The sequence below is a fragment of the Syngnathus leptorhynchus genome, chromosome 9 (genome assembly GCF_054491065.1).
Source record: "Syngnathus leptorhynchus isolate UIUO chromosome 9, UIUO_Slep, whole genome shotgun sequence".
NCBI classification, from domain to species: domain Eukaryota; kingdom Metazoa; phylum Chordata; class Actinopteri; order Syngnathiformes; family Syngnathidae; genus Syngnathus; species Syngnathus leptorhynchus.
In genome coordinates, this window is record NC_141203.1 from 1079060 (window position 1) to 1100677 (window position 21618).

The 21618-nt window shown below is 46.0% G+C and overlaps 2 protein-coding genes across 4 annotated transcripts in view; both read right to left on the reverse strand.

Annotated features, from left to right (window-relative positions):
• The window catches only part of itgb2 (integrin, beta 2), a 105755-nt gene extending 99115 nt beyond the window's left edge, over positions 1-6640 (reverse strand). The window contains exon 1 of the mRNA XM_085919938.1: positions 6330-6640. The gene's annotated coding sequence lies outside the window, so the exon portion shown is untranslated. The remainder of the gene's footprint in view (positions 1-6329) is intronic.
• A 474-nt stretch (positions 6641-7114) lies between these two features.
• LOC147050565 (cobalamin trafficking protein CblD-like) overlaps positions 7115-21618 on the reverse strand; it is a 52314-nt gene continuing 37810 nt past the window's right edge. For all 3 annotated transcript variants that reach the window (XM_085919944.1, XM_085919943.1, XM_085919942.1), the window contains one exon: positions 7115-7483. In XM_085919944.1, coding sequence (XP_085776070.1) covers positions 7289-7483 — 195 coding nt within the window. In that variant the 3' untranslated portion in view covers positions 7115-7288. The remainder of the gene's footprint in view (positions 7484-21618) is intronic.

A 21618-nucleotide genomic window follows, 5' to 3' on the forward strand; every position in this document is an offset into this window, starting at 1 on the left:
TTTCCGGACAGTAAAACAAGCTGACCTGGAGACAGAAGTTGTTGTTTCATATATAAAGAACCAACTCTATACTCCACATCTTTGTTGTCCTGGCTCAACATTGGAAATCCCGCGCAACACGCAACAGACTCCAGAAATTTGCTTTTAAATGCAGCTTTCCTTTTGTAGTTGTAGCCTCTTCTTCCATCTCCTCGTTGGGCTTTTTTCCCTTTCGGAAGAAGCCTTCCAAACATCTATTTCTTGCTCATTTTAGCTTGCTTCGCGGGCTCGACTGACGAGACATGTCACGTGACTGAGACAAGCGTCTTGACCTGAACCGACGGATGTAATTGAGAGAGAATCGCCATTTTTTTATATTTTACTCATTTTTGCTAGCTTTGCGGGCTCGACTGGGGAAACACGTCACGTGACTGGGACGAGCGTCTTGATCTGAATTAATTGATCATTGATCACAAATCCTGTGCGGCTTGGCGGCCCGGTACCAAGTGACCCACGGACCGGTACCGGTCCGCAGCCCGGTGGTTGGGGACCCCTGTTCTAGAGCTTTGGAATGCCCTACCAATGGATATTAGAACTGCTACCTCATCAGAAACATTTAAGACACATTTAAAGATGGTGGTTAGGTGACACCCAAACTGACAATAGCTGTCTGGATTTCTCGCGGACCAATCAGGATGAGGGAACTGCAACGGATTACCCCACTCGAAGACGCTGCCAGGACAATTGAGGGCACCTCCTGCAGCTTTGAATTGGACATTCACTTTTTCTTTGGTTTGTTTTATATTATGTATTCTATGTGCCCTCTCTGCATCCATTGCAGCCTGGTCATCCTGGAAGGGGGATCCTCCCATCTGTGGTCCCATCTCAAGGTTTCAAATTTTTGCTCCGGTAGTTTTTTTTTAGTTTTTCCTTGCCCTACTGAGAGTTTAAGATCATATCATTTTTGTATATGTGAAGCCCTTTGAGACTTGCCTGTGATTTAGGGCTATATAAATAAACTTGACTTGGTGAAGTTTGTCATCCAGCCCGGACCGCTGTGAGAGGACGGCCACTACGCCCACATCTGACGTGTCGACTCAGAACACAAACTGTCAACCGGTGTCGGGCATGCGGAGAATGGGTGGAGATGTGAAGCGTGTCTTCAGGTCCGTGAACGGTGCTGGTGAGGGCGGTGAGTGATGCTGCGACCAAACTGTCGTTACGAATAAACCTGTCGAAGTTTGCAAACCCAAGGAACTACTGTCTTTCTTACTGCTGTCTGCTATGAGCACACTTGCTCCATTTTGCTGCTCTTATTTATCTATTTATTTATTTATTGTTTATTTATTTGGGTTATTTCCTTATTACTTATTCATTGCTCTTGTCTGTTCGTTTTTACTCTTTGTGCTATTTGATTGTAAGTGTTGTGTACTGTGTCTAGTCACCGTGGGACGGTGGGAAACGTAATTTCGATCTCTTTGTGTGTCTTAACGTGAAGAAATTGACAATAAAGCGGACTTTGACTTTTTACTTCTTTCAGGAGGTAACTGCCTACACCTTCGCCAGATCCATCTGAATGCTTCCCTTGACTATTATGTAGCCCAGAAAAGACACCGACTTTATGAGAAACTCACTTCTCCGCCTTGACAAACAGGGCGTCCTTGAGGAGGCTGCTGAGGACGGACTGGATGTGGATGACGTGTTCTGACATCGTACAGGAGAAAATGAGAATATCGTCGCGGTAGATGAACACGAAGCGATTGAGCATATCTTCGAGGACGTCGGTGATTAGTCCCTGAAAAACTGCAGACGCGTCGGTGAGGCCAAAAGGTACTAACAGATACTCATCGTGGCCGTTGGGGATGTTGAAATCCGTCTTCCACTCATCCCCCTCTCTGATGCGGACGCGGTGATAGGCATTCCTTAAATCCAGCTTTGTGAAGCATGTGGCTCCTTTCAAGAAGCTCAAATGCAGAGGACAAAAGAGGTAAAGGTAATTTTTCACAGTCATTGTCATTAAGGCCGCGGTCATCAATGCAGGAACATACCGTGCCGTCCTTCTCTTCAACGAAGAACCCAGCTCCCGCTGGTAAAGAGGTGGGTTGGATGATCTAGGCCGCGAGAGAGTCCTTGATGTACGCATCCATTGCTTGCCTCTCGGAGACCGACACAGAGTATAGGTAATCCCTTGGAGGAGAGGGGGCGCCTGGCAGGTCTATTGTGCAATTGTAAGGCCGATGAGGTGGCAGAGAGGTGGCCTTGGCTGTACTGAACACTTCACGAGGTCATGGTAGCAGGCGGGAATCCCGGTGAGTTCGGATGGTGGGCGAGTGGAGCGGGAGCCGTCACAATGATAGCTCCCTGCTCACTGAGGTCCGCTTAAATTTTTAAAGTCCATTAGGACTTTAAAAATAATTTCTAAATTTCAGGGACGGCTCTGTCACAATAATGCGACCAACGCGGTGCAGTTGCGCGGTGGGCGACGCGCTACGGTTGCGCGTTCGGCGGTCGCTGCAGTTGCGCAATCGGACAAAAATGCGCAAATGAAAAAAAATGCTTTTAAAAAAAGGCGTTTTTATGAGTCTTGGAACGGACAAAAATATTTTCCATTATTTGTAATGGGAAAAAATAGATTTGGAATTCGACCGATTTGCTTCTCGAACGGATTGTGGTCGAAAACCGAGGTTTGACTGTATTTTTGGTATTCTTGTCAAAATTACACTTACATGTGAACTGGAAATGACAATAATAACACATAGTGAAAGCTAAATTGAGCAAATTGGCTATTTCAGAAGTGTGTGTCAAACTGGTAGCCCTTTGCCTTAATCACTACCCAGGAAGTAGCTCTCGGTTTAAGAAAGGTTGGTAACCCATGTGCTAAGGCTTAGCGGCTAAGCCATGCAATGATTTATAGGTTAATAGAAGAACCTTGAAGTCACATCTTAAATGGAACGGGAGTCAATGTAAGTTGGCTAATATTGGGGTAATGTGATCAAATTGTCTTGTCCGTGAGAGCAGCCTTGCAGCAGCATTTGGTACTAACTGTAGACTTTTGATGCTGGACTTAGGAAGACCAGAGAATAATGCATTGTAGTAGTCCAGGCGCGACTTGATAAATGCATGTATAATAGTTTTTGCATCACCGGTCGAGAGGATCAGACAAATCTTAACAATATTACGAAGGTGAAAAAACGCAATTCTGGTTATAATCTTAATGTGCTTTTGAAAGGAGAGCGTTTGGTCAAATATTACCCCAAGATTAGTTACAGTATTGCTCTGAGTGATAGTACGGTTGTCTATAGTTAGTGGTTTCCTGAAATAAGTGTTGATAACGAGCTGGACCAATTATCAACATCTCAGTTTTATCTGGGTTAAGACGAAGGAAGTTGAGAAACATCCATTGCTTGATCGCCGCAAGGCATGCCTCAAGATTACAACAGTCCCACGGACCTGTCATCAATAACGGCATATATAATTGGGTGTCATCCACGTAACATTGAAAACTAATATTATATTTACGTATTATGTCCCCAAGCGGAATCATATAAATATTAAATAGAATTGGTCCGAGTACCAATCCCTGTGGGACACGACACGTAACATTATAGAGCTCAGAGGACGTATTTCCATGAACCACTCGGTGCGTCCTGTCTGATAGGAATAAAACCAGCCTAGTGCTGACCCTGAAATACCAACTCAACTTTTAAGCCGCTCTAATAAAATATCGAAGTCCACAGTGTCGATGGCAGCACTAAGATCGAGTAGTAACTATACCGATGAAGTGTTTGAAGCCAAAGCTATGAGGAGATCATTAGTCACTTTAGCAAGTGCTGTCTCAATGGAATGATTAGCTTTAAAACCAGACTGAAAAGATTCATATCGATTATTGGCGACCATGTCGGCGACCATGTCATCAATAAGCTGTTGCGCTACTTTTTCAAGAGGTTTTGCTATGAATGGGAGGTTTGAAACTGGCCTATAATTACTGAGACAGTCCGGGTCAAGATTTGGTCGCTTAAGTAGCGGTTTAATGATAGCGGTTTTAAAGGCTGCTGGCACTATCCCAGAGGAGACAGACAGATTAAATATATTTAAGACGGACGGTCCTAAAATTTGAAATAATTCTTTAAATAGTTTGGCTGGAAGCGGGTTGAGTAAACATGTTTGTTTAGCTGCACTAACCAATTGTGTAAGCTTTTCGAGGGACACGGTTTTAAAATTTGAGAGGGTTATTGCATGATCGTCAGCGCCGGTAATCGGCGCCCTCGACTGAGCGATCGGAATGGTCATCTTGATCTCATCCCTAATGGATTCAATCTTTCGAGCGAAAAATTTCATGAACTCGTCAGCTGAGTGAAAGGAGCTATCGGGGGTCGACTGGCGTAGTGTTAGCTTTGCCACTGGATCAAATAGGTATTTAGGATTGTTTTTATTGAGATGAATGACTTGCGCAAAATAACGATTTTTTGCTAAGATAAGCACATCTTTATATTTTAGGAGGCTGTCACGCCATGCCTGATGCAAAACCTCAAGTTTGGTTAAACGCCATTTGCGCTCATGCTTTCTACATAATTGCTTAAGCGTACGTGTTTCATAACCACAGAGTAGGCAATCTACGGCGAGTTTTCAGGCATAGCGGCGCCACAGAGTCGATGGCATTTAACAATGTCGCATTGAATTCATTTGTAAGATCATCAATAGAGCCGATATATGCGGGAAATATGGCAGTTGCCGGCGACAGTTACTCAGATAGCGCAGTTGCAGTCATGGAGTTAATATTACGGCTGCTATAATTCTGATTGCTCTCTTGTCTTTGCCAAAGAACTAAAATTTCATATTTTATTAAGTAATGATCAGAGAAATCAGTTGTTGGGTCTTCAACATTCACAAATAATTTCACAGAGGCAGAGAGTTGTCTTCAATGGCTACAACTTCTTTTGGGAAAGGACGGCATTCAAACAACAACAAGTGTTGCTCAAAAACCGTGCCCTTCTTTAGGCTGGCCACTTTTTATTGAGTAAATACAATGGGTGGGGTTTACACAAATATATAGCTTCTCATTTGTTCACAGCAGTCAGTTGAACACATGATCGCAGAAAACCCAGATGTTATTACTTAAGGCGAGCAGTATAGACCTCTCAATGGTGTCATTATTCAAACCCAGGATGTTCTTGCTTAACGATTTATGGCTCCAGACACATACATCACGACTCATGGCTCCAAACATATACGTCCTGTACCAGGAACGAGCAAACCCAGATGTTCTTGCTTAGCATTCCATAAATGTTGGAATCTCCCTGGACACAAGGTCAAACTGCCATACAGCGAACATCTTGCATTAAACCCATGCAATCTAATGATAATGTAGAACATTTTTCCCAACAACAGTAGTGCATGACAGTACTGTTATATTTGAGGTTGCCAGTCCTCGGGATAATACCAGATCTAAGGTATTTCGATTCTTATGCGTTGCTGCCTGTACGGCTTGCGTGAAACCAAACGTATCAGTTAAAGTCTGAAACGTCGAAGTCAGTGGCTCTGACGGTAAATTCATGTGGATATTGAAATCGTCCATGATTATTATATTTTCCGCATTTGTCACTAGATCAGCCACGAATTCTGAAAATTCATCCAGGAAGCCAGAGTAAGCCCCGGGTGGACGGCAGATAACAGCAAGATAAAATGACGGTAAAGCGGTGGATCGGACAGTGAGAACTTCAAATGTTTTAAATACGTTAATCGAACGAGGCCTAAATCTAAGATCAGAATTTCAGATGAGGGCGACACACCCACCCTTCTTTCGAGGACGCGCCACATGCAAGCTCACAAAATTTGGAGGCGAGGCCTCATTAAGCGGCAGCAGCAGTTCATTAGGTTTTAACCAGGTCTCGCAAAGACCAAATACGTTTAGATTATGTTCCGTGATGAGGTCATTAACGAGAACTGCTTTCGTATGAAGTGATCTAATATTCCTAAAACCGAGTTGAAGTGTAATCGGTCGATCAGGGTTCGTATCTATCAAAGGATTTTTAAACGAAATGCGAGTAAGACTGTTCTCTAGGCCTGACATCATCTCTCAAATGTTTATTAGCGCGGTGGGACGATACGACCGTAGGAATTTGATAGTAAATATTTGGTACACATGTATTATCTGAAAAAGGCACCGTTTCATCAGCGATAGTTGACAATCATGGCGGTGTTCTGCCTATTTTGTTCTCTGATGTCTAATTGCAACTCAATCCCAGACATTTTTCCAACACAAGTATCTCTTCGAGAGTATCATCATTGGCAGCTTGGTCATCCTTTATCTCTTCACTAGTCTTAGCTTGCTTTCTCCTTCATCGACTTACTTGGCGTTGACGGCGACAGCGTGGAGCTTGGTCCGCTTTTTGCCTGCGTTGTCACATCCATTGAACAATAGTCATGTTCGTTCTCCTTAGTTATTCCTGGCATTTTGGGTCTTGCAGAGGCCATATGTTTTAATGTTGCTGGTTTAAGTATCTTCTGTGTCCATCGTTTTACTTTGAGTTGAGTAAAGTTAGGTCAAACAATATAATTTTGCAGATTTTTAGCGAGCTTCCAAAAAACGCGGTGACGTTCCGTGAAAATATTGTCTAACTAATCTGGTCCGTGGTAATAAGATGGTTGGGGACCATTGCTGTAGGGGTTTCTTCCGGCCACTAGAGGGCACTGGGCTATTGTTGATGACATCTTGTTGCGTCACCCTTTTCAGTATTTTTTTTCCGGGTCATATCTTCTCCGGAGCATTATGTGTAGCTCGTATCACATTGCCAACTTTTCCCCTGTAAGTGGTCCCATTCTATTTATTATTACCTGTGTTGCTCGTGTTCCCTGCACATTAAGTTTATTATGGTCATTGCTGAGATTTATACACGTTTGTATGTTTGCAGAGGTCCTTCATCTCTGTCAAGAAACGTTATGTTAATAAAAGGTACTAGTCTTTCCTGACAATCTTCTTTATGTATACATAGAGCTTATATGTGAAAAAGAATTTAAAAAAATTCCCCTAATCTTATCTGATACGGTTTATAATCAGGTGTGTTTTATAGTCTGGAAAATCCGGTATGGATTTGACAGATACAGAAAAATTATTTTAAATATTACAGGACAAAAATAAGGGAAAAGACAATTTGTTTAATTGAGATTTTATTGTGAAACATTAACAACCTTTTAAAGTTTTCATGCAAGCATTACATTCAGTCCACTAAATAATGATACCAACACGCAAAACGTACATAAATCTATAGCTAAGAACATTTCGATTACAAAAAAGCATATGGACTTGTGTTTAAAAGCCATGAGAATTCTTTATATTAAGGTTGCTGGGTGGTGCGTTGGTAAATATTATTCCCACAAACACATGTGCCCCCCACAAAGGATGTTGAATAACTCTACAGCAACCCAGGTCTTCAATCTGAAAGCCAAGAAGATGGTATCTGTCGTCTGTCTCAAACAATGTCTTGTTTGTGTAAGGTCCAAAAAACTAGGGAGGAAAAAAAGCGAGTGAATTAAATGGAGGGAAATTACATACACAAGAAAACTCATGTTATACTCAGAAAATATACATGCATAAGTGTTATTAAACTGGTATGCCATTCAGCAAAACTGTCAAACCAACCAAGGATGGATGCAACTTGTATCTTTTGTATTATTTAAACAGTTTTTAGTCACACAGGGAAGATTATTTTATCTGCTTTACAGTAATCCCTCGATACTTTGCGGTTCACCTATCGCAGGCTCGGTTCAACGTGGACATTTTTTCAAAAGTTATTGCAAGACAGCCAAGTTCACCCCTACACCCGATGCGTCACGGCTTTTGTGGCACTTGCAGCTTGGAGATCAAGGTTTTGTCTGCCCATATGAGACTAATGGCCAATGGGAACTTGTTGATCTGTGTCCTAGCAGCTGATTGGCTTAGCAGTTCTAACTCCACTTTATCTCAGACTACTGCACTTTATTTACTCCGTGTGCGTCAACATATTGGCAGCACCTCAGACTTGTACTTCATTACACGCACGCGCACACACACAGACACATACACACACTATCATATCATGTCTCTGCTCCTCGATCGCCAAGCGGAGTAGAGCTGAGTGTGCTTGTCACTCCCAATTGGATCGTCCTGTTTGCACGCCATGTGCAGGAATCGAAGCACAAAAGTGCACCCCTAAATCATCAGCAACTCCCTGATGCAACACGCGCCTCAGAGGTCTAGCGCGGACGGCGTGTGATGCCATAGGCCAGCAGGGCGAGAGCGGAGACGTGACACACCCACGCATGAAGGAAAAATGCACTGCCGTGAAGAAACAGTTGAGACAACGGCAGTAATGTGTGGATGCCCTCGCGCTGGGCTGCCGGGGTGCGTCAGCTGGTCAGCACCGCAGGAGCGGGGCCGTGACACATTTACCAGGGATGAGAATGGCAAATGTGAAAAAACTGTGAAAAGTAGCGGGGGTCTGGGGGGCCGTCATTTAGGACAACATTGGATCATTCAAAGATCCTCACTGAACCTCTAGAGTGAGTTTGCTGCACTAAAAGTAAAGGGGCCGAATAATATTGCACGCCCTACTTTTCAGTTTTTTATTTGTTAAATAACTTTAAATTATCCAATAGATTTCGTTCCGCTTCACGATTGTGTCCCACATCTTGTTGATTCTTGACAAAAAAATAAAATTTTTATATCTTTATGTTTGATGCCTGAAATGTTGCAACGTTCAAGGGGGCCGAATACTTCCGCAAGGCACTGTATTCAGGGGTGCTGGAGAGGAGGGTCCGTCCGGAGGTTGAATCTCGGATTCAGGAGGAACAGTGTTGTTTTTGTCCTGGCCGTGGAACAATGGACCAGCTATATACCCTCGGCAGGATCCTCGAGGATGCATGGGAGTTCGCTTAACCAGTCCACGTGTTTTGTGGAATTGGAGAAGGCGTTCGACTGTGGTTATGTGGACGGTGCTTCGGGAGTACGGGGTGCCGAACCAACTGATAAGGGCGGTTCGGTACATGTATCATGGATGTCAGAGCTTGGTCCTCATTTCCTGCAGTAAATCGGATTCGTTCCCAGTGAGGGTTAGACTCTGCCAAGGCTGCCTTTTGTCACCAATTCCGTTCATAACTTTTATGGACATAATTTCTAGGCGCAGCCGAGGCGCTGAGGGTGTCCGGTTTGGGGACCTCAGCATTGCATCTGTGCTTTTTGCAGACGACGTGGTGCTGTTTGCCACTTTAAGCCGTGATCTCCAGCTCTCACTTGAGCGGTTTGCAGCCAAGTGTGAAGCGGTTGGGATCAGAGTCAGAACCTCCAAATCTGAGTCCATGGTCTTCGGTCGGGAAAGAGTGGATTTTCATCTCCGGATAGAGGATAAGACCCTGCCCCAAGTGGAGGAGTTCAAGTATCTTGGGGTCTTGTTCACGAGTAAGGGCAGGATGGAGCGCAGGATCGACAGGCGGATCGGTGCAGTGTCGGCAGTAATGCGGACTCTGTACCGGTCCGTCGTGGTGAAGAGAAAGCTGAGCCAAAAGGCAAAGCTCTCAATTTACCGGTCAATCTAGGCTCCTACTTTCACCAATGGTCACGAGCTATGGGTTGTGACCGAAAGGCCAAAAGGAGTTTCCTCCGCAGGGTGTCCGGGCTCTCCCTTAGAGATAGGGTGAGAAGCTTGGTCATCCGGGAGAGATTCTGAGTACAGCCGCTGCTCCTCCACGTTGAGAGGAGCCAGATGAGGTGGCTCGTGCATGTCATCAGGATGCCTCCTGGACGTCTCCCTGTGGAGGTGTTCGAGGCATGTCCCACCAGCAGGAGACCCCGTGGATGACCCTGGACGCGCTGGAGAGACTATGTCTCTCGGCTGGCCTGGGAACGCCTTGGGATACCCCGGGATGAGGGAGGTCTGGGAGTCCCTCCTAAAAGCTGCTGCCCCCGCGACCCGACCCCGGACAAGTGGAAGAAGATGGATGGATGGATTTGCAAATTGATGTTACAGTGTTGTTAAACTCACTATACGTTTCAGTTATTATACGGCTGCAGGATCATAGCCAAAATGAAAATCAAAACTATTTTGATCAATCTCGTAATCACAATTATTAATCACAATGATTTATTACCAACACTACTTCCATGAAAACTAAAATAATTGCAATAATTGCTTATCATCCATTAGCCTTCTAACGATTAGCAAATACAATGAACCATTAGAACACTGGAGGGATGGTTGCTGGAAATGGGCCTTTATATACCTATGTAGAAGTTGCATTAAAAAACAGACGTTTGCAGCTAGGACATTTCTAAGCCTACAGCCTGCAAGTAAGTCAAAAATGGATAAAAACAAGGCAGACCTCAAAATGTTATCATCTTTTTCCAATAACACTAGTGAAACTTGGGACCCTACGATAATGCTAGACCAGTGATTCTTAACCTTGTTGGAAGCCCACCAGTTTCATATGCGCATTCACCGAACCCCTAGTTAATGAAAGATTATTTTCTATAAATTCAAGACATAGATATTCTTTACTGGTGCACAAAATGAGCCGTACATGAACATCACCTTGTTCAAAGAACAAAGCTAACCAGCATGAACTTACAACAAATGACATACTGGCAAATCAGAATTTACATGATAAATCAGGTTTGTTCGGACCTCCTCGGTGGAGGCTCTGTTGAACCCGAGACTGACTCACCTAAACCCTAGGGTTCGATTGAACCCAGGTTAAGAACCACTGTGCTAGACCATTTAACTAACGAGCAGCAACAGGTAGTGAGGGAAATGCTCTGGGAAGATTGCAGGGCATTTGCTGAAGATGAAAATTGAAAACATTCCTTCTCTCCGCATGCATCTTCATGATAATACAGCAGTCCAAAAAACATACATTAGCGTCCCAAAACCCCTACATCAGGAAGTAAAATCTTATCTGCAGGATTTAATCAACCGGGGTTGGTCACAAAATCAAAGTCCCCATACTCTTCACCAAAACTGTGTGTAAGAAAGAAATTGGGAGAGCTTAGGCTCCGTGTAGACTACAGCAAACTTAATCGCAAGTCAGTACATCAAAGTCAAAGTCCGCTTTATTGTCAATTTCTTCACATGCCAGGCACACGAAGAGATCGAAATTACGTTTCCCACCGTCCCACGGTGACTAGACAGTACACAACACTCACATCAAACAGCACAAAGAGTAAAAACGAACAGACAAGAGCAACAAATAAGTAATAAGCAAATAACCCAAATAATAAACAATAAATAATAAATAGACAAATAAGAGCAGCAAAATGGAGCAAGCGCGCTAATAGCAGACAGCCAGATCATAGCGCAAAAGAACAGGACGTCATGTAGCAGAGGGTGGAGGGGGGAGGGAATTCAGGATCCGGACAGCTTGGAGCACAAAACTGTCCCTGAGTCTGGTGGTGCGGGAGCGCAGGCATCTGTATCTCTTCCTAGAGGGCAGAAGTACAAACAAAGAGTGAGCGGGGGTGACTCTCATCACACACAATCGCAGCCGCTTTGCGGGTGAGACGGGAGGCGTAAACTTCCTGCAGGGAGGGGAGTGGAGCCCCGATGATTTTACTCGCAGTGGTCACTATGCGCTGCAGGGCCTTCATGTTGTACTCAGAGCAGCCACCACCCCACACAGCGATGCAACTGGAGAGGACGCTCTCAATGGTGCCACGGTAGAATGTGGTCATGACGGCGGGAGGAGCACTTGCCCGCCTGAGTTTCCGCAGAAAGTACAGGCGGCGCTGGGCCTCCTTCACCAGCGACGCAGTGTTGGTGGTCCAGGAGAGGTCCTCACTGATGTGCACCCCCAGGAATCTGGTGCTGCTCACTCTCTCCACCACAGCACCGTCGACGGTCAGCGGCAGGTGGTGGGCGTGACCCTTCCGGAAGTCAATGATAATCTCCTTGGTCTCGTTGACGTTCAGCAGAAGGTTGTTGTCCCTGCACCAAGCGGCCAAAAGGTCGACCTCCGATCTGTAGTGAGTCTCGTCGCCACCGGTGATCAGACCCACCACAGTCGTGTCGTCGGCATATTTCAGCACGCGGTTGCTGCCGTAGGTCGCAGTGCAGTCATGCGTCAGCAGGGTGAAGAGCAGCGGACTGAGCACGCAGCCTCGAGGGGCCCCCGTGCTCAGCGTGATGCTGCCGGAGACACTGTCGCCCACACGCACTAGAGGCCTCTGACAGAGGAAGTCCAGTAGCCAGTTGCAAAGAGAGGTACTGAGGCCCAGCTTGACAAGTTTGCAAATGAGACGCTGTGGAACAATGGTGTTGAATGCAGAACTGAAGTCCACAAACAGCAATCTCACATACGAGTCCCTGTTCTCCAGGTGGGTGAGGGCAGAGTGGAGGGCAGAGCAGATGGCATCCTCAGAGGACCGATTGGGTCAAAAGGCAAACTGGAAGGGGTCCACGTGGGGGGAAGAACATATCTGACGTGCGCCAAGACAAGCCTCTCAAAGCACTTCATGACGATGGGGGTCAGTGCCACAGGGCGGTAGTCATTGAAGCAGGAGGGAGCAGGATTTTTCGGCACAGGTATGATTGTGGCAGCCTTGAAGCAAGACGGGACGACGGCCTGCCGCAGGGAAATGTTAAAGATGTCCGTGAAGACATCCATCAGCTCCTCAGCGCAGTCCTTCAGCGCCCGTCCCGGGATGTTGTCCGGGCCCGCCGCCTTACGGGTGTTGATAGCAGCAAGCGTCCTCCTCACGCTAACGGCAGAGAGGCACAGAGGCTACTCGTCCGGATGGGGAGGGGTCTTCAGCGGGCAAGTGTCGTTCTGAGCGTCGAAGCGAGCAAAGAAGCGGTTCAGTTCGTTGAGCAGAGGGACGTCGCCCTCACAGCTCTGCGGCGCGGGCTTGTAGTCCGTGATTGTCTGTATGCCTCGCCACAGGCTCCGAGCATCCTTGCTGTCTTTGAAGTGAGCAGTAATCTTGGAAGAGAACGCCTTTTTCGCATCCTTGATGCCCCGGGACAGTTTCGCCCTTGCTGATCTCACGCTCGCTGCATTCCCAGCCCTGTAGGCTTTGTCTCTGGCCCTCAGGAGCCCAAGGACAGCCCCTGTCAGCCATGGCTTCCAGTTAGCCCGAGTGACGACGTACTTTGTGAGGGTCACATCATCAATGCACTTAGCGATGTTAAGAGGTCACAGAGTCAGCATACTCCTCAATGTCCGTCCGATTGTCGCAAGTGGCTGCTTGCTTAAACATTTCCCAGTCTGTAGTTCCAAAGCAGTCCCGAAGAGCATCAGAGGCCCCCTCAGGCCACACCCTAACACGTTTGCGAACCGGCCTGGAAGTTCTCACTCTCTGTCTGTACGCGGGGGTAAGCAGAACGGTGACGTGGTCAGAAAGTCCGATGTTGGGGAGGGGGGTGGCCTTGAAAGCTCCTATATGTGCAGTGTAGACCAAGTCCAGGAAGCTTCCACCACGCGTTGGAAAAGTAACATGCTGGTGAAGCTTTGGAAAGACAGACTTCAGGTCAGCATGATTAAAATCACCAGCGAAGATGATGAGACCGTCAGGGTGCGCCGTCTGCTGATCACTGACAGCCCAATACAGTTCATTAAGGGTCGTGATCCTGTCACTTCCAACGTTGGAAGGCGGGATGTAGACCGCGACAAGCAGAATCGCAGCAAACTCCCTTGGTAGGTAAAAAGGACGGCACTTAACGATCACAAACTCCGCCAGTGGCGAGCAGTGCCTGCATACCACTACAGAGTCCCGGCACCATTCGTCGTGGATGTAGACACATATACCTCCTCCACGCGATTTCCCTCCTTCTTCAATTGCCCGGTCCGCTCGAAAGCACGCCAGCCGCTCCAGTTGCACAGCAAAGTCCGGAATGTTGACATTCAGCCAAGTTTCAGTGAACACGAACACGCAGCAGTTGCTCACTGCCCGGTTCGTGGATCTCAGCAGACGAATGTAATCCATCTTGTTGTCCAGCGACCGGACATTCGCCAGAAGAATGGAAGGCACGGCCGGGCGAGTTGGGTTCGCCGCTAGCCTGGCCGGGACGCCTCCGCGCTTTCCCCTCTTGTGCCTCCTCGCACACCGCTTCCGACGCTTTTTGTCCGGGGAAGGAGTAGCAGACGAGTACGGCGATGATTCAGGCCGGAGCAGTCTCAGTGACTTTAATGTCCCCGTATCAAAGTCCGAAACGCCGCAAAACTCGCTTTCGCCGATGTCGAGCAGAACCTGCCTGCTGTACTTGTAGCGCAACATGGTACGATCAGACAAACACATAAAACTGTCTGACAAACACTTATTAGATGAACAAAACACCGATCGGTTGGGACGGAGAGAGGCCCCTGCGTGTGCACGCGCCGCCATCTTGATCAAAGATGATCAAAGATCAAACACCCAATTCCCAGGATACAAGACATGCTTGATACCCTGATGGGTAGTTTGTGGCTTACAGTGCTTGATCAGGGGTCACCAAGGGTTTTTGGATCAAAAAAAGTCAGCCACTAACAGCATTGATCACGCCTTGAGGTCTATACCAGTGGGTGCGGATCCCATTTGACCTTAGTTCTGCCCTGACCATATTTCAGAAAAGCATGGAGGAGTGTCTATGGGGGTTGCGGGATGACATTTGCCTACCCTACCTTGATGACAACTTATTTCACAGTAAGTCGTCAGGACCATGTTGAACACCTGAGGGCAGTTTTGCAAAGGTACCAGAAGGACGGTGTCAAACTAAGTCCTAAGAATTGTGAACTAAGCCTAAAGTCAGGTTTTTGGGCAGGGTTGTGTCGAAAGAAGGTCCACGCATATCCTGGATTTGCCTCTGTTTTACTTTGGAACAGGCATCGTGGATGCACATCACGCGCGAGTGAAGCCACGCAGATGCTGGCTGACCAGGTGACAGACATGGAGAAACTTCTACTAAATTCACTAATCATTGTTTTTGGTGATCTTAACAGGGCGAACCTTGCACACGAACTCCCCAGATACAGACAGCACATAACGTGTCCCACCAGAGGAGAACAGACACTGGATCACTGCTACACTGTAATTAAGGATGCATACCACTCTGTGGCTCGTGCAGCTTTAGAACTCTCGGACTACTGTCTAGTTCATCTGATCCCGGCCTACAGGCAGAAACTAAAAACTTCTAAGCCTGTGGTGAGGACTGTGAGGAAGTGGACAGTGGAGTGAAGGCAGGACCTCCAAGCCTGCTTTGACTGCACCGATTGGGGAGTTTTTGAAGCTGCAACTTCAGACCTGCAAGAACTCACTGACATTGTCACATCATACATCAGTTTATGTGAGGATCTGTGTGTGCAGACTAAGACCTTCTGCACGTACAACAACGACAAACCTTGGTTTACACAGAACCTCAGGAGGCTGCGCAAAGGCGAGGAGGCCTACAGGAGCGGCGACCGGGACCTGTTCAAGCAGACCAGAACCACACTGAACCGAGAGGTCAGGAAAGCCAGGAAGTGTTACGGGGAGAGCCTGGAGAGACACCTCTCTGCCAATCCTGATCCCTCAACAGTGTGGAAAGGTCTGCAGAGCATCACAGGCTTCAAGAAACGAACCCCTGTCATGTGGAGAGCCCAAAGCTTGCTAACCAGCTAAAAAGGTCCTACTGCAGGTTTGATCGGTCCTCCCACACGACAGGACCTCCTTCAGCACAATCTACATACTCACCACCCCTCACAACTGCTCTGTCCACACCTCCGTCACCGCTGTCACCTACTCTCTGTCTTGCAGAGGCCGTGCCCGCACTCCAGATCCGCGAGGAGGAAGTGCGCCAGATGTTCTGGAGACAAAAGATCAGGAAGGCACCGAGCCCAGTAGGCGTGTCACCTTCCTGCTTGAGAGTCTGTGCTGAGCAGCTGGCACCCATCTTTGCACGGATCTTCAACCGCTCCCTGAAGCTGTGAGAGGTGCCCTCGTGCTTCAAGAGCTCCACCATCGTTTCAGTGGCCAAGAAGCCCGCCATGACAGGATTGAATGACTATAGACCTGTTGCTCTAACATCTGTGGTAATGAAATCTTTCGAGAGGTTAGTGCTGAACCACCTGAAAGATGCCCCTGCTTGACCCCCTCCAGGTTGCCTACCAGGCAAAGGTCGGTGGATGATGCGGTCAACATGGGACTGTACTACATCCTGCACCACCTGGACACCCCAGGAACGTACGCCAGGATCCTGTTTGTGGATTTCAGCTCGGCGTTTAACATCATCGCTCCTGACATCCTCCAACAGAACCTCATCCAGCTCGCGGTGCCTGCCTCCACCTGTCAATGGATCACCAGCTTCCTGACCAACAGGAGACAGCGTGTGAGTCTGGGCAGCATCACATCTGACACCAGGACCACCAATACTCGCGCCCCTCAGGGGTGCGTCCTCTCCCCACTGCTCTTCTCTCTCTACACCAACAATTTCACCTCAGGTGACTCTCCTGTGAAGCTCCTGAAGTCTGCAGACGACACCACTCTCATCGGACTGATCCGAGACGGTGACGAGTCTGCATACAGACATGAGGTGGAGCGGCTGGTCCACTGGTGCACCCAAAACCACCTTGAGCTGAACCCACTCAAGACCATGGAGATTCGTGGCTGATCTAGTGACAAATGCGGATAATATAATAATCATGGGCGATTTTAACGTCCACATGAATTTACCGTCAGAGCCACTTACTTCGGCGTTTCAGACTCTAATTGATACGTTTGGTTTTACGCAAGCCGTACAGGTAGCAAGGCATAAGAATGGTAATACCTTAGATTTGGTATTATCCCGAGGACTGGCAACCTCTAATATAACAGTACTGCCATACACTACGATTTTGTCTGATCACTACTTAATAAAATTTGAAATTTTAGTTCTTAGTCAAAGACAAGAGAGCAATCAGAATTATAGCAGCCGTAATATTAACTCTATGACTGCGACTGCGCTATCTGGGCTACTGCCACCAGCAACTGCCGTATTTCCCTCATATACCGGCTCTATTGATAATCTTACAAATGAATTCAATACTACATCGTTAAATGCCATTGACTCTGTGGCGCCGCTACGTCTGAAAACTCGCCGTAGATTGCCTACTCCGTGGTTCACAGATGAAACACGTTCGCCTAAGCCAGGCATGTCCAAAGTCCGGCCCGCGGGCCAATTGCGGCCCGTGGTCAAATTTCATCAGGCCCGCAGCCTCTGTGATAAAATCTTTAGTATGTGGCCCGCCGCCATTGTTGACCAGCGCTTTAATACACACGTACCAAAGCTATTTTATATTTATGCCGCAGAAATGTAATCTCGCGCGACCCGGCGTGATTTCACAGCGAGAACATGACTCCAGCTGTCCTGCTATGCGGAGCATGCGCAAGTCAAATGCGGAAATAAACCCGTTGTAAAAAGGGTACCCGCGAACCGGCTGCGTGAACCCTGTGTGAAATGTTCATGAGGCAAAAATAATTTTAAACTCATGTAAATTTAAGGTATTTCATACAGTTTGTTCAATGTTATCGTATTTTATGTATTACTTATAACTCCTGTTTAAAATGTTCATGAGGCGAAAATAATTTTAAACTCATGTAAATTTAAGGTATTTCATACAGTTTGTTCAATGTTATCGGACTCTTCAGATATGAATGAAAGGCAGAATTTGTGTTTTTAGAGTTGTTCACATCTGCCTGAGTGGCTTATATTTGGTTATTTTGTCATTAAAAAATAAAGACAATTGGGAGAATGAAATTTGTTTTATAATTGTAGTTAAAAAAATGTCCGAAAAAACTACTGGCCCCCGGGCCTCTTCACTTTATCAAATCTGGCCCTCCTTGCAAAAAGTTTGGACACCCCTGGCCTAAGCAATTAAGTAGAAAGCATGAGCGCAAATGGCGTTTAACCAAACTTGAGGTTTTCCATCAGGCATGGCGCGACAGCCTCCTGAAATATAAAGATGCGCTTATCTTAGCAAAAACACGTTATTTTTCGCAGGTCATTAATCTCAATAAGAACAATCCTAAATACCTATTTGATACAGTGGCAAAGCTAACACTACGCCAGCCGACCCCCGATAGCTCCTTTCACTCGGCTGACGAGTTCATGAAATTCTTTGCTCGAAAGATTGAATCCATTAGGGATGAGATCAAGATGACCATTCCGATCGCTCAGTCGGGACCGCCGATTACCGGCGCTGACGATCATGCAATAACCCTTTCAAATTTTAAAAGCGTGTCCCTCGAAAGGCTTACACAATTAGTTAGTGCGGCTAAACAAACAACGTGTTTACTTGACCCACTTCCAGCCAAACTATTTAAAGAATTATTTCAAATCTTAGGACCGTCCGTTTTAAATATAATTAATCTATCTGTCTGTCTCCTCTGGGATAGTGCCAACAGCCTTTAAAACCGCTATCATTAAACCGCTACTTAAGCGACCAAATCTTGACCCGGACTGTCTCAGTAACTATAAGCCAGTTTCAAATCTCCCACTCATAGCAAAACTGCTTGAAAAGGTAGTAGCGCAGCAGCTTATTGATTACATGGTCGCTAATAATCGATATGAATCTTTTCAGTCTGGTTTTAGAGCTAATCATTCCACTGAGACAGCACTTGCTAAAGTGACTAATGATCTCCTCTTAGCTATGGATTGAAACACTTCATCGGTATTGTTACTACTCGATCTTAGTGCTGCCTTCGACACTGTTGACTTCAATATTTTATTAGAGCGTCTTAAAGGTTGTGTTGGTATTTCGGGGTCAGCACTAGGCTGGTTTCATTCGTATCTATCAGACAGGACGCACAGAGTGGTCCATGGCAATGCGTCCTCTGAGCTCTATAAAGTTACGTGTGGTGTCCCACAGGGATCGGTACTAGGACCAATTCTATTTAATATTGATATGACTCCACTTGGGGACATAATACGTAAATATAATAATAGTTTTCAATGTTATGCGGATGACACCCAATTATATATGCCATTATCAATGACAGATCTGCGGGACTGTTGTAATCTTGAGGCATGCCTTGCGGAGATCAAGCAATGGATGTCTCTCAACTTCCTTTGTCTGAACCCAGATAAAACTGAGATGTTGATAATTGGTCCAGCTCGTTCTCAACATTTATTTAAGGAAACCGCTATAACTCTAGATAACCGTACTATCACTCAGAGTGATACTGTAACTAATCTCGGGGTAATACTTGACCAAACACTCTCCTTTCAAAAGCACATTAAGAATATAACCAGAATAGCATTTTTTCACCTTCGTAATATTGCTAAGATTCGCCCAATCCTCTTGACCGGTGATGCGGAAATTATTATACATGCATTTATCACGTCGCGCCTGGACTACTGTAATGCATTATTCTCTGGTCTTCCCAAGTCCAGCATCAAAAGTCTACAGTTAGTTAAAAATGCTGCTGCAAGGCTGCTCTCACGGACAAGAAAATTTGATCACATTACCCCAATATTAGCCAATTTACACTGGCTCCCGATCCATTTAAGATGTGACTTCAAGGTTCTTCTATTAACCTATAAATCATTGCATGGCTTAGCGCCTTCATATCTCGTCGACTTAGTTGTTCCTTATGTTCCGTCTCGTAACCTTCGTTCGCAAAACGCTAGTCTTTTAGTGACACCGAGGCCCAAGAAAATGTCTGCAGGGGCTAGAGTATTTTCTATTTGGGCTCCAGAGCTCTGGAATGCCCTACCAATGGATATTAGAACTGCTACCTCAGTAGAAACATTTAAGACACGTTTAAAGACGTATTTCTATGATATGGCCTTTAATTAACCTGTAGTAGTCGATTCGGCTGGAGTTTGGTTTTGCTCCCTGGTAGGGGTTTTTGAGTTTTTCCTTGCCCTTTTGGAAGCCCAAGATCAGGGGATGCTTTGAGAATAATTGTCAATTGATTGTCTATATGAAGCCCTTTGAGACTGCTTGTGATTTAGGGTTATACAAATAAATTTGACTTGACAGTGGACTTCAGGCGAGACCCTTCACCACTTTCACCCCTCACTATGCGCAGGAATACTATTCTCTCCTCAGACACCTTCAAGTTCCTGGGAACCACAATCTCTCGAGACCTGAAATGGACCGGCCACATACTCTGTCTAGAAGAAGGCCCAGCAGAGGCTGTACTTCCTGAGACAGCTCAAGAAGTTCAACCTGCCACGAGAGCTGCTCAAGACCTTCGACACTGCCATCATCGAGTTTGTCCTTTGCACCTCCATCACTGTCTGGTGTGGATCGGCCTCCAAACAAGACAAGCACAAACTGCAACAGACAATCAGGACTGCAGAAAAGATAATTGTGATCAACCTCCCATCTATCCAAGACTTGTACCTGTCCAGGACCAGGAAACGTGCAATTAACATCTCTACAGACCCTTCTCACCCAGGTTACAGTCTGTTTGAACTACTCCCCTCCGGACGGCGTTATAGAGCTCTGTACGCCAAAACCAGGAGACACAGAGACAGCTTCTTCCCCCAGGTTGTTGCTCTGCTGAACTCACACCACTCTTAGAGTCTCAGAGTCATTGCTGTGCAATAACATCCTATTCTCCACATCTTTTTTGAATTGTCTACACTGTTTGTACTGTGTCCTCTCTGCATCCATTGCAGCCTGCTCATCCAGGAAGAGGGACCCTCCCACCTGTGGTCTCTTCTCAACGTTTCTCATTTCCCCGAGTTTTTCCTTGCCCTCCTGGGAGTTTAAGATCAGGGGATGTTGAAGAATATGTGTCATTTTTCACATGTCCTGAGTGTTGTTAGTCACCTAAATGTTGAACAGAGACTGTGATGTACCGGAGTCAAATTTCTTGTTTGGCACGCTCAAACATGGCGAATAAAAAAAAAAACTCTGGAACTCTCTTGAGTTGGTTGTGTCACCCGCTTGGTATTGCCTGCCTTCTACATTGTGTGTAATTCCTCTTTCACTTTGTCTTATGCTCGCTGCTCCTTTTCCTTCGACGCCATACTCACGGAAATTCAGCAATTTGACTGGGCCTAAAAATAAGGTGAGCGGAATACCTTCTTTTAATAGAAACATTTCAGCCTACCTCCAAGGGGTAGATTGTTGAAATCTCTGAGCACGAGGATTGGGATTTATGTTTTAGATGTACTGTAGTTACATGATATTGTGTGTTTAGTAAATGTGTTTTAAAAATTATTTGTTCAAATAGATACCTGTTCAAGAAGGTGTTTGTTTGGATGAGTAATTCTTTTGTCAAACAGTCCCTTGCTGGGAAATGTCAAGGGGTGTAAGTGTTCAAAGATGATTGTCAAACAGCCCCTTTTGACTGCAAGAGTCTTTCTTCAAATAAGTGTGTTAGAGTTGAAAACATTATCTTGATCGTATGATTATGTTGGAATGTAGACTATATTGATTAACCAGATGCTGCACAGCTTTCATTCATAGCGCTATAGGCCTACAGTAAGTGCATCAGGGGAGAATGACTGTTCCAAACTCCACCTGAACGTCGATTTTATGCGCTTGGATCCCACACGGCTTTCTGTCTAACACAGTTTGGTCATGGACCCCATTTTTTTCATCATAAATACATTTTCAAGTAGTATTTTAAATGGATGATATAAGGACCATGCGAAACTATATGACTAGCGCGTAAACCTTAGCGCTAGTGATTTGATGAATTTCCATGACCAATTTAAAGGTGTTTCA